Source organism: Macaca thibetana, chromosome 6 (genome assembly GCF_024542745.1).
Source record: "Macaca thibetana thibetana isolate TM-01 chromosome 6, ASM2454274v1, whole genome shotgun sequence".
In the NCBI taxonomy this organism is placed as follows: Eukaryota; Metazoa; Chordata; class Mammalia; order Primates; family Cercopithecidae; genus Macaca; species Macaca thibetana.
This window is the reverse complement of record NC_065583.1, coordinates 33,876,630-33,891,702: the sequence shown is the minus strand read 5'-3', so window position 1 is coordinate 33,891,702 and position 15,073 is coordinate 33,876,630. Positions and strand designations below refer to the sequence as shown.

At 35.3% G+C, this 15,073-nt stretch overlaps 1 protein-coding gene across 4 annotated transcripts in view; it reads right to left on the bottom strand.

Annotated features, from left to right (window-relative positions):
- JAKMIP2 (janus kinase and microtubule interacting protein 2) overlaps window positions 1-15,015 on the bottom strand; it is a 187,716-nt gene extending 172,701 nt beyond the window's left edge. For all 4 annotated transcript variants that reach the window (XM_050793997.1, XM_050793995.1, XM_050793998.1 and 1 more), the window contains exon 1: window positions 14,684-15,015. Coding sequence is in view for 1 of the 4 variants with exons in the window: in XM_050793999.1 (XP_050649956.1) it covers window positions 14,684-14,686 (3 nt within the window). In the remaining 3 variants the exon portion in view is untranslated. The remainder of the gene's footprint in view (window positions 1-14,683) is intronic.
- Window positions 15,016-15,073: the final 58 nt, after the last annotated feature.

The following is a 15,073-nucleotide window of genomic DNA, read 5'->3' as shown; positions in this document are numbered from 1 at the left end:
TACATATTTGATACTCAATTTGTATATGTTCTTATGTTCTGACAAAGGCCTCTGGGTCTCTCACCAAAATTTTAGTGCCTAAAGGCTTACAGCTTACTGTGCTTTTAGGATTCAGTTTTATTCATCTTTGTAGGTTCCCTACTCACTACTTACTCCCGCACACATACACCTAACTTAGAAGAAGCCATCGTAGGTGTTAGAATTATTTTTAAACTTAATTATTCATTGTATTACAATCAAGGCCACAAATTTAACGAATACCTTTTGCATTCAACTTAAAATATAACTTTCAGTTCTGTTTCCATTCAAAATGTTCAAATATGTCTCTGGTTCCTAATTGAACAGGTTTATTAGGTGATATCATTTTAAAAAACAGATACTCTTTGGTAATAATTTACATAAAAATAAGACATGTGAGTTATTTTAACACTAATCACTGAGACGGGTTTGGTCAGACAGTATTAAAATATACTATTGAATGGACAACATTACAATGTGTAATAAACAGCATCAGGAAGTAGGCACTATAAAATAATTCACGTTCAGCTTTTACTTCCCCAATAAAGAACAAAGATGATTTCACTTAAATAAGACTGTATCTTTATGGCAAACGTTAAAGTATTAAAATTTTGTTTGAGGCCCTGTCCTTTTGTGGCTGAATGGGAGACACATACTGTCACAATGTTTGTAATGTTTTATTGTTAACTTTTTTGTTTATATACTGGTCTTCCTACATAAGGCTTTTGAAAATGGGATTCTGATCTTTATCCCATACACCTAGTGTGAAAACAAGCATGAAGAAGCCATTTGGCTAACCATTTATTAGCTGGTTGAATTTGGGCATGCTCCTTAACACTTCTCTTAGTTCCTCAAATACAGAGGTTCAAAGAGGAGTACAATAGTTCCTGCCTCAAAGATATTATGGTTGTCAAATGATCAGAACTCCGCCCAGCACACAGCAGGTGTTCATTCAATACTCCTCCTTTGTACAACTCAGGGCAGTGCCACTCACACAGTCCTCCCTAGAGTTGTGCCCCTCTGGAACCCACCCTCAAAGTGTGAGATGTCACCATCATCCTTACCGTCATCATGATTATTAGGCCCAAGAAGAGAAAGATTTCGTTTCACCTAAACTACAGAGAGGGCAGCAAAAGTGTAAGCAGGTCCTTCATGATAAGGATGGCTGTGCCTACCTCCTAAAGGGAAAAAGCTCAGAATTCTGCAGATTGTGTACGGATTTTTGTTCTGTCATGTAATAATCCTTGTTGGAGCTTTTCAATAAAAATGGATTATGACTGAGCCACATAGTATTAAACTTGGATTTTTGTCTTATTACCATGTATTCAAATAATTACTATGAACTAAACCCACTATAGACTAATGAAACTAGGATGCTGAATATCCCAGAGAGAATTGAAATTTTTAGTTTTTAAAGAAATTAGGTACAAGAATGTCAATTGCATTAATTATATTATTGGGTTTCAAACTATTTTGAGACAAGATCTTTTCTTTTTTTCCAAAATATTAGGAAACCAATGGGTATTTTGTGTAGAGCACCTGGATCCTATCCTCCTTGCCTTTTCCTTCTGTCTGGGGCTCACCAGAAATACTGTGTTTGTCTCTGTAAACCAGGTGGAACTGCTGACCCAGGTGGAGCAAAACTGGATAGTCAAATATTTGGGTTTGTAGATGATTTAAACATTTTGATATCAACATCTTTCCTTAAAAATATTTATCACATTTTGTTAATTAAAGAAGTAAAATGCATTTTAGTAAATCTGGAAATCAGAGAACTCAAAGAAAAAAATTCTCATAAACTTACCACCTAGAACAAATTCCTTTTAATATTTTCATTTGCACTATTTTGGCCCTTTAAAACATATGTATATATGTTTGTGTAATTTTCTTTTCACAGAATTGGGATTAAATTCTATCTTTTGATTTTTGACTTATTTAAAACTTAGACAAATCTTACATATTTTTTCTATACCTCTAAACATTTTTCTATAACATAGTGTTTAAAGGGCTTCATTGTATTCCACAGTTGGGATAGGTCACAATTAACTTATCACATATATGTGATCCATATATCTGTATATTTGACTATCCACAGTGACTCCACAGGACTTCTGAAAAATAAAAGTTTTGCTACACCTGGGTCAGAGTTTCTAAATGGGTTTACGTAGACAAACACAATTTCTGGTGAGCCAGAGCAAAAAGGAAAAGAAAGGACAATAGAATCCAGGCTGTCTACACAAAATACCCATTGGGTGTAGAGATAGACAACCAAATCAAAATTTCAGTCTCTCATCCAAACCTATTCTTGCCATAATTCCTGCGGTTTACTGTAAACAAAAATTTAAACAAAAAAGTCTTGAGTTGCATGAATTTACACCATGTAAATGATAAGACCACAGAAACTATATTGTTCATGCATTAAATTTTGAAATATGTAGAGCTCAGTCTACTTTGCAGTTGGGGATTTATCCAGAGGTGAAATTCCCATGAAACTGCTCTCTGGATCTAGAGGAAAAGAAAATGTTTATAGTTTAAAGAACTGTCAAATATACAGAACAAAATTTTTCTCTTTCTTATTTATTGCTTGAAAAAAGTAGGAAGGAAAATCAGATAATTTTTAAAATATATATATTTAAAGCCTATTTAAATTTTTGTTTTAAAAAGTGAATCCTGGATTATACTGTAGAAATATACAGAACTCACACAAAGTCTCTTAAGAGTTATTTAAACACAAAATCTCTGAATGGTTTCTATTTGGACTGGGATTCATTCTCCCCTTATTTTCTTTTTTTCACTGAGGAAAGTGTGTTTATGTGGGCTTTGTTCTTGAATGTAGACTTAAGCGGAGCGTTGCTGTCCTTTTTAGCAAGAACTGCATCTTGATGAATATTGAACAATAACAATAGCATTCAAATATATTTGCCTTTTTCTTCATTTACTTTAATTTTCAGAATCACAATCAAGTTTTCATTAAAAGGGGAAAGTAGTTTAGCTTATTTGTTAAGAGCAACTTTGCAGTCAGACAGAATTAAGGTCAGAATCTGGTTCCATCAGTCATTAGTTGGATGATCTAGAGTAAGTATTAATTTGCTTGACCTCAATATGCCTTAATTTAGTTATGAATAAAATAAGAATAGAATCACTTTTTTCAAAGTGTGATGGTATAAGGTAGGCAACAAATTTAGTGCAATGCTGGTATCTAGTAAGAGTAGTAAAGCAAAATAAAAACCAATACAAAACAAAAACCAGCATTAATGTCAAATATGTTTTGAAGGAAACCCTTAGATATATTTTAACCTGGATTTAGTCCAAAAAGTAAACTGACACATCTCCATAGTTCCTATTTACTAATGTAAACGTTATTATATTTCATTCATCAAATGAAAGATATATGTTGAGAAGAAAGGAAGGATTAAATACTGATTCAAAGCATTCTCATCACCTTATGCATTCGTAGTTTAGGCCCATTAGTTACAGTTCACACACATAAAGACTTGGACAGGGAACTGTAGTGCTACTTATGTTTCTCCTGTAATTGTTACATGCATTAACATTCCATTTCTATTTGGCCCTTTATCCTTTTAAAAACATAGGTTCCTTTTGGACAGGGACCAGGGCTAACAATTGGAAGCCTGTAAATATTTTCTATTTTGAGGGTCTTCAATGAAGCTTTTGTGGTACTGCTGATGATGATAATAATATACCTGCAGGAACTATCTATTCATATTCCTCCTCCTACCACCAAAACGAAAAAGTTCTTCATTTATTTTGCCGTTTCCACATACGGGAACCATAGATTTGCTGAGACAGATACATGTGAATGGAAAGATGTGATGAGGATAATCAAATGACCTAAGATATACATATTAATATATAGTATCTACCCCACCTTTATTCTTGTGAGAATGTAAATTATTAAAAGTTTTTTTATAACTTGTAAAATAAAGTATTAAACATATGTAAATTGTGAAAAAAATGCCTTAGTCTACTAATTATGAAAGACATAAATAATTAATGGGACATAAGGGGAGACATTTAAAGCTGTAAATTACACTGTTGAAATGTCATTGGGATTGCCCACAAACCAGACCTAAAGCATTAAATTTCATACAGATAATTCATTTTTAGCAAATGTTTGTCTGCAGGATTATTTCCTGTGTTCACGATTTTCAGCCTCTATATGAATGAAACCTGAATGTCTACCTGAAGAACAATAAATATCAATTGTGAGGGGGTGGTGGGGGGCAGGGTAGGGATTTGAAGTAGCACAATATCCATCCAGAATACCCACAGTTCAACTCCGGATGCCTTGAAGAAAGGTGGCCTGGTGTTGCCAGATTTTCTTTTTTTTCTAAGAGGAGGAGATATTCTAATATCTGCTGAAATGTCAAAATTATAAAATTTGTACAAAAGTATGTTTTAAAAAATACTGTGTTAGGAGCATATATTGCTTTGTACTAACATTTTACTCATGTTTACAAACACTTTTCTTGAGCTGGGTCCAGTCCACAAGGCTCCAGTTTGTAACCACTGTGCTGCATAATCAGACAGACTTTATTTTCATCTCAGTTCAAAAATCGCTAATTGAATGGCTTTGGGTATGAAATTTAACCTATCAAATCTTCATCTTTATTGGCAAAATGGGAAGAAAAATGCCTACTTCACCAGCCTGCTGTGAGAACTGCAAAAACAGCCATGGATGAAAATATTCAGCATACTAGATGCATAACAGATGCTCAAAGAGTTTAGATCTTCTTCTCATTTTCTGGATAATTTTAAAAAGGAAGTTGCTTTTTTTTTGTTCCTTTCATACTTGTTATATTCAGAGCATATCAGATGTCCTTGTTATTAGGAAGGTCAGCGCTAACCCTTAACTACTGGAATAAATCGTTTTACTTGAATCATAAAGAAAATTCTAAACTGTGGGTCTCGCTACATCTTCTAAAGAGTAAAGATGAGTCAGCATCAACTCTGAAAAAATTTTCAAATTTACCCAGGGGGAAGTGCATATTTGGCAAAAGTCTGTCTTGAACGAAATGTTTTTCCATTGCTTCATCAGCTACTCTCTGTCATAAGGATCCTTTCGTTAGTCAAACAGCACTTAAGCACCCCAAGAATATGGTTAGTGATGGCACCACGTGAACTGAGAAATGATCGATTCTGCTTAGATTACAGTTGACTACACAGCCAAAGATCAATGTTTCAAAGCAAGAGGATTATGCAAAATAAATGTAGATAGTTCATGTTTTCAAACTATACATATGTTAGTGAAGTTCAGTTAGCAAATGACCAGTGACTGGCTAGAAATATTAATCTTATCTCTTTACTATGTTTCAGGGGCCTTGACTAAACCATGTAGGCTTGATTTCAAAAATTGTATGCAGGATGAAAGGAGAAAAATATAAAATCACATACCATAGTTAAAAGAGATTAAACAGTATATATGTAGTCATACTGTCCATATAAGAGTGTTAGTATGAAACAGTCATGTTTAAGTGTGCATTTGGATATTAAACTCTTTTAAACCTGTACAGCGCAAAAACTCAAAGGTCACACTCAGATGCAATGATCGATTTCTCTTGTCGTAGGCTAATACTTTCCTTTCTCTTGTTTCAGAGTGTGGAATTGCACCCTGTAGGTCAAAAATGTGGACAATCTGGCTAAGAAGAGAGGAAGACAGGTAAAGCATTCCTTCTATGTAAAATTGATTGGAGGAAGGTATTCCTTGTTACTTCATTTTTTAAAAAGCTGAGACTTATTTTTCATTATTGCTAAATGGCGTAAGCATCTGGCTCAAAATACTCTGTATTCTAAATTTTATAGATGATTTTATTTAATGAAGTGCTTTAAAAGGAAGTCAAAATTCTAATGTTTTCCATAATATAGCTAAAAATAATATATTCTCCAAAATACAAAACCCGTTTCATAGTTAATTAACTACAACTTAATTTACTCCTTAAGAGACAACAGGAAACAGAGACTGAGCCAGTGGTCAAAATACTTCCTTCCTTTGGGTTTAGGAAACTAGAACTGAGCAGATGATGGAGAAACCCCTGTAATTCCAGAGTACCCATTTTCATAATCTGAATTACCTAGCAAATCCATAAGAAAGCAAGTTGAGGGCCTATAATATCTTCAAAACATCTAAGTCCTTCTCTCTTTGTTGCCAATGTCAATTAGCAGAATTAGCAGCTTGTGAATTCTCACGTGAATTCTCAGCATGGATTGTTTAATATAAATAGAAATTCTCCAAATTGGTTATCATCATATAAAAATTTGTTGACTGTTTTGGCTTATTGGTAGAATGAGACAATAGCCTAGATTTTACAGAATGGTACTTATTTAAAATATTGTCGAGCTGTTTTCATGAGTATTCTTGCATTTAAAAGACCTAATAATTTCATTTTGGAAACTAGGTTCAAATTAGGTAAGCTTGACCTATGAGTAGGTTAAGGGCCTTAAATATACATCAGTGATGACTACAGAGTAAGAGCTCAGTTTATTTTTGGAATGTACCTCTCTCCATGAAGTGCTGCATAAGAAAGAGCCAGGTAAGAAATGTGAGTAAAAAACAATTGCCTGGTTTTTACTGTGGTTATAAGCATTTTGCAGGGGAACATTTCCAGTTTGGAAAAGAAGGCATGATGAAAATATCACCCTCTTCTCCTAAGCACATGCTCAGAGGCTTTTTTAGAGTCATAATTATCTCAGCAAAATTCCCTTATTGAAAATAATATCGAGTGGTTTTCTGGCCACAGAGTGTCAGCTAAAATTTGTCAGATTTGGTTTTCCATGCATATTCTAACCGAAATTGAACTCCAGAAATTCAAGAATTGCAGTAAGTGCCATGATCTTGATTTAGATGCCAAACAAAGAAAGGCAACAAAGGCTTTTTCCTCATACTTAAGTTACAGCATATCAGCAGATTAGACACCCATAGAAATGGCTGTCCTCAGTGGTTCAAATGCATGTCCATGTGTCTGCCAAGCTAACCCTCTTGTTCAAGTCACTCTTTTTATATTTGATTTCAAAACTCTCATGAAAGCAGATGCTGCCTTAACTTATCTTTGGGGTGAGATGCATTTTTGATTCAACTTAATATTTGGATGGAGATATGATGGAATGATTTGTTTATGATTAGTGAATTTGGTAGAGCAGATTTCTAAAATAGCACAATAGCTGTGAGTGTGTACCATATAATGTGCTGCTTATAATAATTAAATTACTAACTTATTTTAATAAATTACAGTGAAATAAAAGGTATTTGTTATTTCTGACTTGCAATTCAATTTTTTAAAGAAAATAAAAAGATCCACGGAAGTGTTCATAATCTTTCTTATGTTACAGCATGTAGTGAGCAGTCTTTAATGAAGGATTGTTAAGTGTTGTGATATATTACCTTTAAGAATCTGATTTTGCCTTATCAAAGTCATAACAACATCCTGAGGATATGAATAAAATTCATTTTGCTTTTACAGTCAAATTAAAAGAATGAGAATCACAGTCGAAAGAGCAACTAGTTGAAGTCTCTTCTACAATCTTATGCCAGGAGCCATTTAGGGGACCCTCATTCTTTTATTCATTCAGCCACTCAGTCAAATAGTCTTTATTGAGCATGCATGTTGTACCAAGGCATTCATTACAACTGGCGAACAACACAGTTTCATTTTCTGCCCTCATGGAGCTTACATTCTAGTGAAGAGTAGGGAAAGCAAATAAATAGCTCTGTAATTACAACTTTAGATATGTATTATGAAGGAAACACACAGGTTGCAGAGAGTAAAAAGGGAGATATACCAAAAGAATTTTCTCCAAGGTATTATGTTTAAAACTCACACTTAAAGTTTAAGAAGAGTCAATCATTCATATTTTAAAAAGGGGAAAGAGTCAGATGACTGGGGTTTTATTTGAAAACTATGATATACATGAATTCATTATGAAATAATGAATATAGTGAAAAAAATTGCAAAACTACATCTTGGTGATATGGTTTGGCTGTGTCCCCACCCAAATCTCATCCTGAATTGTAGTTCCCATAATCCCGACATGTTGTGGGAGGGACCCAGAAGGAGATAATTGGGCCTTGGGTGTGGCTTTCCCCATTCTATTCTCATGATAGTGAGTAAGTTCTCATGAGAGCTGATGGTTTTATAAAGGCCTTCCCCCTTCACTCAGCTCTCATTCTTCTCCCTCCTGCCACCATGTGAAGAAGGACATGTTTGCTTTCTCTTCTGCCATGATGTAAGTTTCCTGAGGCCTCCCCAGCCTGTAGAACTGTGAGTCAATTAAATCTCTTTCCTTTATACATTACTTGTCTTGGGTATGTCCTTATAGTAGTGTGAGAATGAACTAATACACTTGATTTATTCCAAGAAGTCATTTAAATATCTTCCCATAAAGGATTTGAGTTGCTTAACCAAAGTTAAAACCACAGGACAGGCCGAGCATGGTGGCTCATGCCTGTAATTCCAGAACTTTGGGAAGCCCAGGCAGGCAGATCACTTGAGGTCAGGAGTTTAAGACCAGCCTGGCCAACATGGTAAAACCTCATCTCTACTAAAAATACAAAAATTTGCCAGGCATGGTGGTGTGCACCTGTAGTTCCAGCTACTCAGGAGACTAAGGCACAAGAATCACTTGAATCCGGGAGGTGGAGGTTGCAGTGAGCCAAGACCATGCCACTGCATTCCAGCCTGGGCAACAGAGTGAGACCCTATCTCCAAAATCATAATAATAATAATAAATTAAAAATTAAAAAATAAAACTACAGGACATACAACTACAACACTGGGGAAAACTAACATGAATCTGAAACAGATGTGTTTTTGTTTTTGTTTTTTAATTGTTGCTGATGCATGTACCTGGTGAAACTCCTCGTGCCTCAACAGGGATTTCACTGCCTTGGATTCAGACTTCATTCATTATTAGCAGACAAGGAATGACCAAGGTTAATTTAATACCAATTGTAAGATGCAGTGGCAGGTCAGGGTAACAGAGTTCATATTTCCTGAATATAATGCCTGACTCATGACTGCTTTAAATCAAGCAGGATCTATCTGCATCATAAGAAGTATTTAAAAGTAAAGTGTGAAGACTCCCAAGTGGGGGAAAAAACAGCTTGAATCATCAAGAAAAATGCACGCGGAAATTTAAAATTCAGTAGAGACACATTAGTTGACATGGATAGATGGCCACTATACATAAAGCAAAAGCAATTTAAAACAATGCATAGAGTATGATCCATTTATGAAACTGTGTGTCTGCATGTGTTTCTGTGTGTATATACAAAAAGATCTAAAAGGAAATACTCCAGAATGCTAACAGTAATGATTTATTGATGGTAGGCTTATGAGTCGTTCTCATCTTCCTTTTACACATTTCTGTATTATCATTTTTCCATAATGAGGATGTATTATTTTTAAATATAAAAAAACTTGAAGCAACAAAATTTACTTGTAGTAATGAATAATTATTTAAAGAACAATTTTTTTAGTGTGACAGGTCTCATTTTTACTGCAAGTTAATTAATTATAAAGGACTCTTTTTCCAAATGTAGAATATGGTTCAATGCCATAATTTGCTATTTGGCCAGAGCTGAATTACCAAATACTTATACCAGTATGTGCCTAGGGAATTAATAAAGAAAAAGATACACCAGAAAATTAGAATATTTGAAAAACAAATAAATATTTTTTATATTTCAGAAAAATGTAGGAGCATTTGTTCAGAGAAAATACCAGAAAGTTGTTGAACTGATGTACACTTATTTTTTTTTTTTTTTTTTTTTTTTTTTTTTTTTTTTTTTTGAGACGGAGTTTGGCTCTGTCACCCAGGCTGGAGTGCAGTGGCGCGATCTCGGCTCACTGCAAGCTCCGCCTCCCGGGTTTACGCCATTCTCCTGCCTCAGCCTCCCGAGTAGCTGGGACTACAGGCGCCCGCCACCTCGCCCGGCTAGTTTTTTGTATTTTTTAGTAGAGACGGGGTTTCACCGTGTTAGCCAGGATGGTCTCGATCTCCTGACCTCGTGATCCGCCCGTCTCGGCCTCCCAAAGTGCTGGGATTACAGGCTTGAGCCACCGCGCCCGGCCATGTACACTTATTTTATAACAACATCATTTTTACTTTTAAGAATGTGTAGGTAGAGAGATAATTAGGACATATAGGTAGGAGGTGGCATAATTTTTTCAAGATTCAGGACCTACAGGAATTTTAATCTGATCCTAAACACAGAAAACAATGGTCACCTCCCAAACTCTATGTCATTAAAAATAAAAACAATATTTATTTATAAAATAAATGCATAGCAGTCCAATAAAGTTCTGATTTTCACCCAAACAAATGCTTCTAGGTTTTTCTGATATATCAAAAAGCCTAGATTTTCTCTAAAGTACTCTTTTTGTGTGTGTGAGCCGTTTTGTTTTGTTTTGTTTTCATTTTTTGTTTGTTTGCCTGATACCCTACGCACATAGTGTATTTGGCAATTTGATATGGCCAAAGAACAAATTTTGGTACCTGAAATATTCAAATAAAATGAGCCACACAACACAGATTAGTTAAAATTCAAGTTGGTAAGATAATTCGCTACCTTTCTACTATAGTAGTTTGTACTTATGAGACTAGGGATCCAGCCTGTTACACCATTTACCAAACACAAATTTGGACAAGTCTAACCTCCTTGAATCTGTTTCCACTTATTTTAAAGAATTACTATGACACTAGCTTTGCTGATATGATAGAATTGAAATGATAGCATATAAATTGAAATTGATAGAATATAAAATGAAAAAGAATGGAAAAATGACAGAATTATGAAAACTTGTATTAATATATGGTGAAGTGATGGTACTAATTACAACTATATTGTTTTCAACACTAACTGTTTCATGGATGTATATCTTATATTCTCCAAGGAAATTCTTTTTTGCTAGCACATGCAAATTCTGCTAGTCATATGAAAGCTCTACAAATAGTTGTTAGTCAATTGATTAATTTATCCTGTTTGAAAGCACATTTTCCCTTGATAGAAAAATAGTGGAATATGTAAACAGAGGGAATTGTAACACACTTCACAGAGTAACAACCAAGTATAAACCTAACGTATTTCTTTCAGTAAAAGACCATCATTGCGTTATTTATGTTAAAACTTCCACAATAAGCTCCAACCATGAGAAACAAAGTATTGACTTTTCATGAACCAAAAAGAAATGTAGAAAACTGTTTCACTCTGCAAATATTGTCTAAGTCATCCTGAAGCTGACTTGCAGCAGGTACATAAAATCAAAACATGTTCTGATGTCACCCGAAATGAGAAACGTCCTATTACAAAGTGAGAAATTAATTAGTGTGTGTCTTAATTAAAACAAGTTTTACTAAAGTCTTACATACCAATCAAAATATTTAACTTTAATATTCTAACATGAATGACATTTTTAAGATAGTGTTTGAGTGGAAGATTAGTTTGTTAAATAGCACATTTAAGCATTAATTTGTATATATCTTTCATATAATTTGTTTTTTTAAAAAAACAACTTGATGGCTCTTGAATTATTTTGTATAAAGACCCCATTAAATGACACATTACATTTTTCAAAATTAACTATACAATATGAGATAATTTTAATATAGGTATTTGACATCACACTCCATAAAGTTGCTGAGAAAGAAGGGCTCTTATGAACAGGTAAATGTTCAGTTTCCTGAATTCTGGCAGGATTACATGTAAATTTCTCTAGGAAGATGATCAGTTGATTTCTTTACAAATACCTAGATCCTGTAATTTAGAAGCCAACTACAAAATGGAGTCTTACTGTTATAATCTAGAAGTGCCTGATCTTAAACAACTAATGTACTCTCTTAAATAAATGACTCACTCTAGAAAAAGCAAGAGAAGTTCTTGAGAAGGAAATCTAGTCCATCCTAGACAAAAGCATATCTAGGTCATACTTTTGGCAGTTTTGATGAGAGAAGAGTACATTGCTTTATTTGATTAGCCAGTTGACTACTCACACTTACTATGAGGAACTTCTATATTTTTATATTTCTAATCTTCATAATTCCTCATAAAGTTGAAGCCCATTGACCACATTTGAAGTTTCAAAAAATAGCAATAAGCAATGTCCTATGCTTATGCCCCATGCTCAGCTTATCTGAAACAAATGATTGTCATATTTCATTGTTCTCTTCTCCAAATGAAATAATCCTGGCTTATTTATTTATTTATTTATTTACTTATTATACTTTATGTTCTAGGGTACATGTGCACAACATGCAGATTTGTTACATACGAATCCTAGCTTTTAAAAATCTTTCCGCAGAGAGTTCAACTTCTAGTGCTTGAAACACACTTCACTTTTCAGCGGCCCCTTAGCAAAGGTCATATAGTTGTCTTAAAGACTGGGGTCAAAAGCTAGACCTGTATTTCTATCAGGGTAACAGCAGACACATAGCTGAAACAGGCTATCTACAAGGAGTTTTAAGCACATGACCTAAGGGATTTGCCTCTGTTCAAACTGTACCAACTTTGCCTATAAAACCACCTCCAAACGAAAACTCAACAAGAAAGAAACAAAAACAAAGCCACAGGATATCTGCTTTCATTGCATGAAATGGGGTCAACAAATCTTAATTTTACAAATCTTAATTTTTTAAGTGTACAATAGACATATCTAACATTTTGATTTTTGGAAGTCAAGTGTTATCACTAAAAGATTCAGGATGCAATGTGTTATACAATTTGTTATAACATACAAGCCCAGTACCTCTTTTCTTGCCCTATTTCATATAGTTGTTACAATTAGGCACAAAGTAGCATGAGTTTACAAAGCTGTGGATCTATAATATATGACATGCTATGAGGACATGCACAATTAAGTCCCCAAGGGCCCTTCTCATGTATAAGCCAAATAGAACAATTATTCTCAGACAAATTAAACTATAAACCCGATTCAAATACATGTGAAAATTATAAATGTGGGGGGAGTATGTAGAATCAGATGCCAGACTAAAGCCCCAAATAATTGTCATTTTACATTGTAAAAAATGTCTGTACTGACAATGATATTGTTAGAGAAGAGACTAATGGATAAAACTATAATAGCCCATGTGGTAAATGTAATACTACTAATACACTCTACCTACATATTTTTTTCTGGCTTTAATTCAATGAAATCCATTATCCTGAGTGGGAATGGAACCTCCTCATCTCAGGGATCTTTAGTCTCCTGAGCTGCCTTAAAACCTTGACATAATAAAAGGTCAAGCAGATCCCAGTAAGCATTTGTAAATTACAATAGCCCACCCCCCCGCCCCCCCAGCCCAATTCAGCTACAAGCCACACATTCTCCTGTTCAGCTTTGCTCACTCCCTGGTTTCATTTCATTGTATAAGCAGACTAATTTGGAAACGGCTGGGCTAGGGTGCTTAGGAATACCTAGATTTTCAAAACAATCCTACTTTCCTACTTTCTTATTTACAGAAGGAGACCCTTAATACAACATTTGAGAGAACTGTAAAATGGTTCCTGGATACTGAAGGAATGAACAGCAGATAGCAGCACTATTAAATAAAATGAATGCATTTCACCTGCCAGCTCAGCTGTGCTTCCTGGGATACAAGACACAAACATGAAAAGGTTGGGGTGGCATTTCAAGAAAACTGATTTGCTTCAACATTGATTTGGTAAGATGCTAGATACAAAATAATACCACAAGCCACCTCCCTTTCCCATCATTGTAAATTCGGAGTCCTCAATATCATCCCCCACAAACCCAATTAAAAATAAAGAGGCAGGCTACGAATTTGCATCTAGTTCTGTGACACAGATCAAATCATAGGCATCTGTTCCAATTGGTCACAATGAAACTAAGAGACAATAACCAGAGTAAATTTCACATTAATCCAAATAAAGCCAATGAATAATAATATAAACCAGAAGCATAGTTTCAAAAACATGCAAGTACTTCCAGGCATGCAAGGACATATCTAAACCATAAAAATGACTGCAAAGCACACCCTACATATAAATATGCTTCATAAATGCAATATAAATGCTAAGTAACATGTGTATATATGATATATATATCCATAAGATATACATGTGTAAGTTCACAATCAAATCTACGTATAAAATAAAACTGGGTCTTGCAAATGATTTCTCAACAAGAGTACAAAATAAAATGTCAAATTCTGGGGCCACTTTTTCTAAGCAATCAATAAAATAAGCAAAACCACCTTATAATGAGTCTGAGAAGCTTATGAGACACCAAATGTATTTCTGAAGAAGGCCCAACCCTGTATGTGAGAGCTGCAAATGAAATGATTCCTTTCAATAACACCCTCTTCTTGTTGTTAGCTCTTTTTCCAACCCCTGATGCTGTTGCTAAGCTTAGGAGAAAAAGGCACCAAGTGGCTCAGTCTGCATTCTGAGCCAGTTAGAGATAAAATCAGAACACCTTTTTTTTTTTTTTTTTTAAAACACAAGCGGTTGCCTTCTCACTTCTCTCTTCCTGGCAACGTTCCTCTCCCTCCATCCTCATCTCTGTCTCCACATCTCCCCCTTCTAGTCTGTGGCACGGGAGTCATTGTTCAAGTTCAGGCCAGAAATGTATACATAGGTCAAATAATAACACGCTAAACCAAGAAGGGAGCCCTACTGTTTCCTACTCACCATGCTGAGACCCGGAGAAGCTGTTTAAAGGAGGGAGAGATGCAAACTGAATCCATTTTCCTTGTGACCGAGTCGGATGCAGCCTCCGAACCCAACATCAGCAGCGGCTGCCGGTTTTTTTTTTTTTCCCCCTCTGTCTCTGGTTGGCGATGGTGCGAATAGGAACCACCCTTCCAGCCCCGCTAAAGTATCAGCAATAGAGGCGGCGGCGGCGGCGGCAGCAGCAGCAGCATCACCAGTTGGGCCTCCTCCCTCTCGGAGGATGGGGTGAGCTCGGAAGCAGCCAGGAACTTGCAGCAGACACCTCCTTTGGCTCCTCCTCTCTCTCTCCCCCTCCCCCAGTGCCCCACCCCTGCTGCGGTAGAGGCTGCTGGCCCGGCAGCTGCTGGT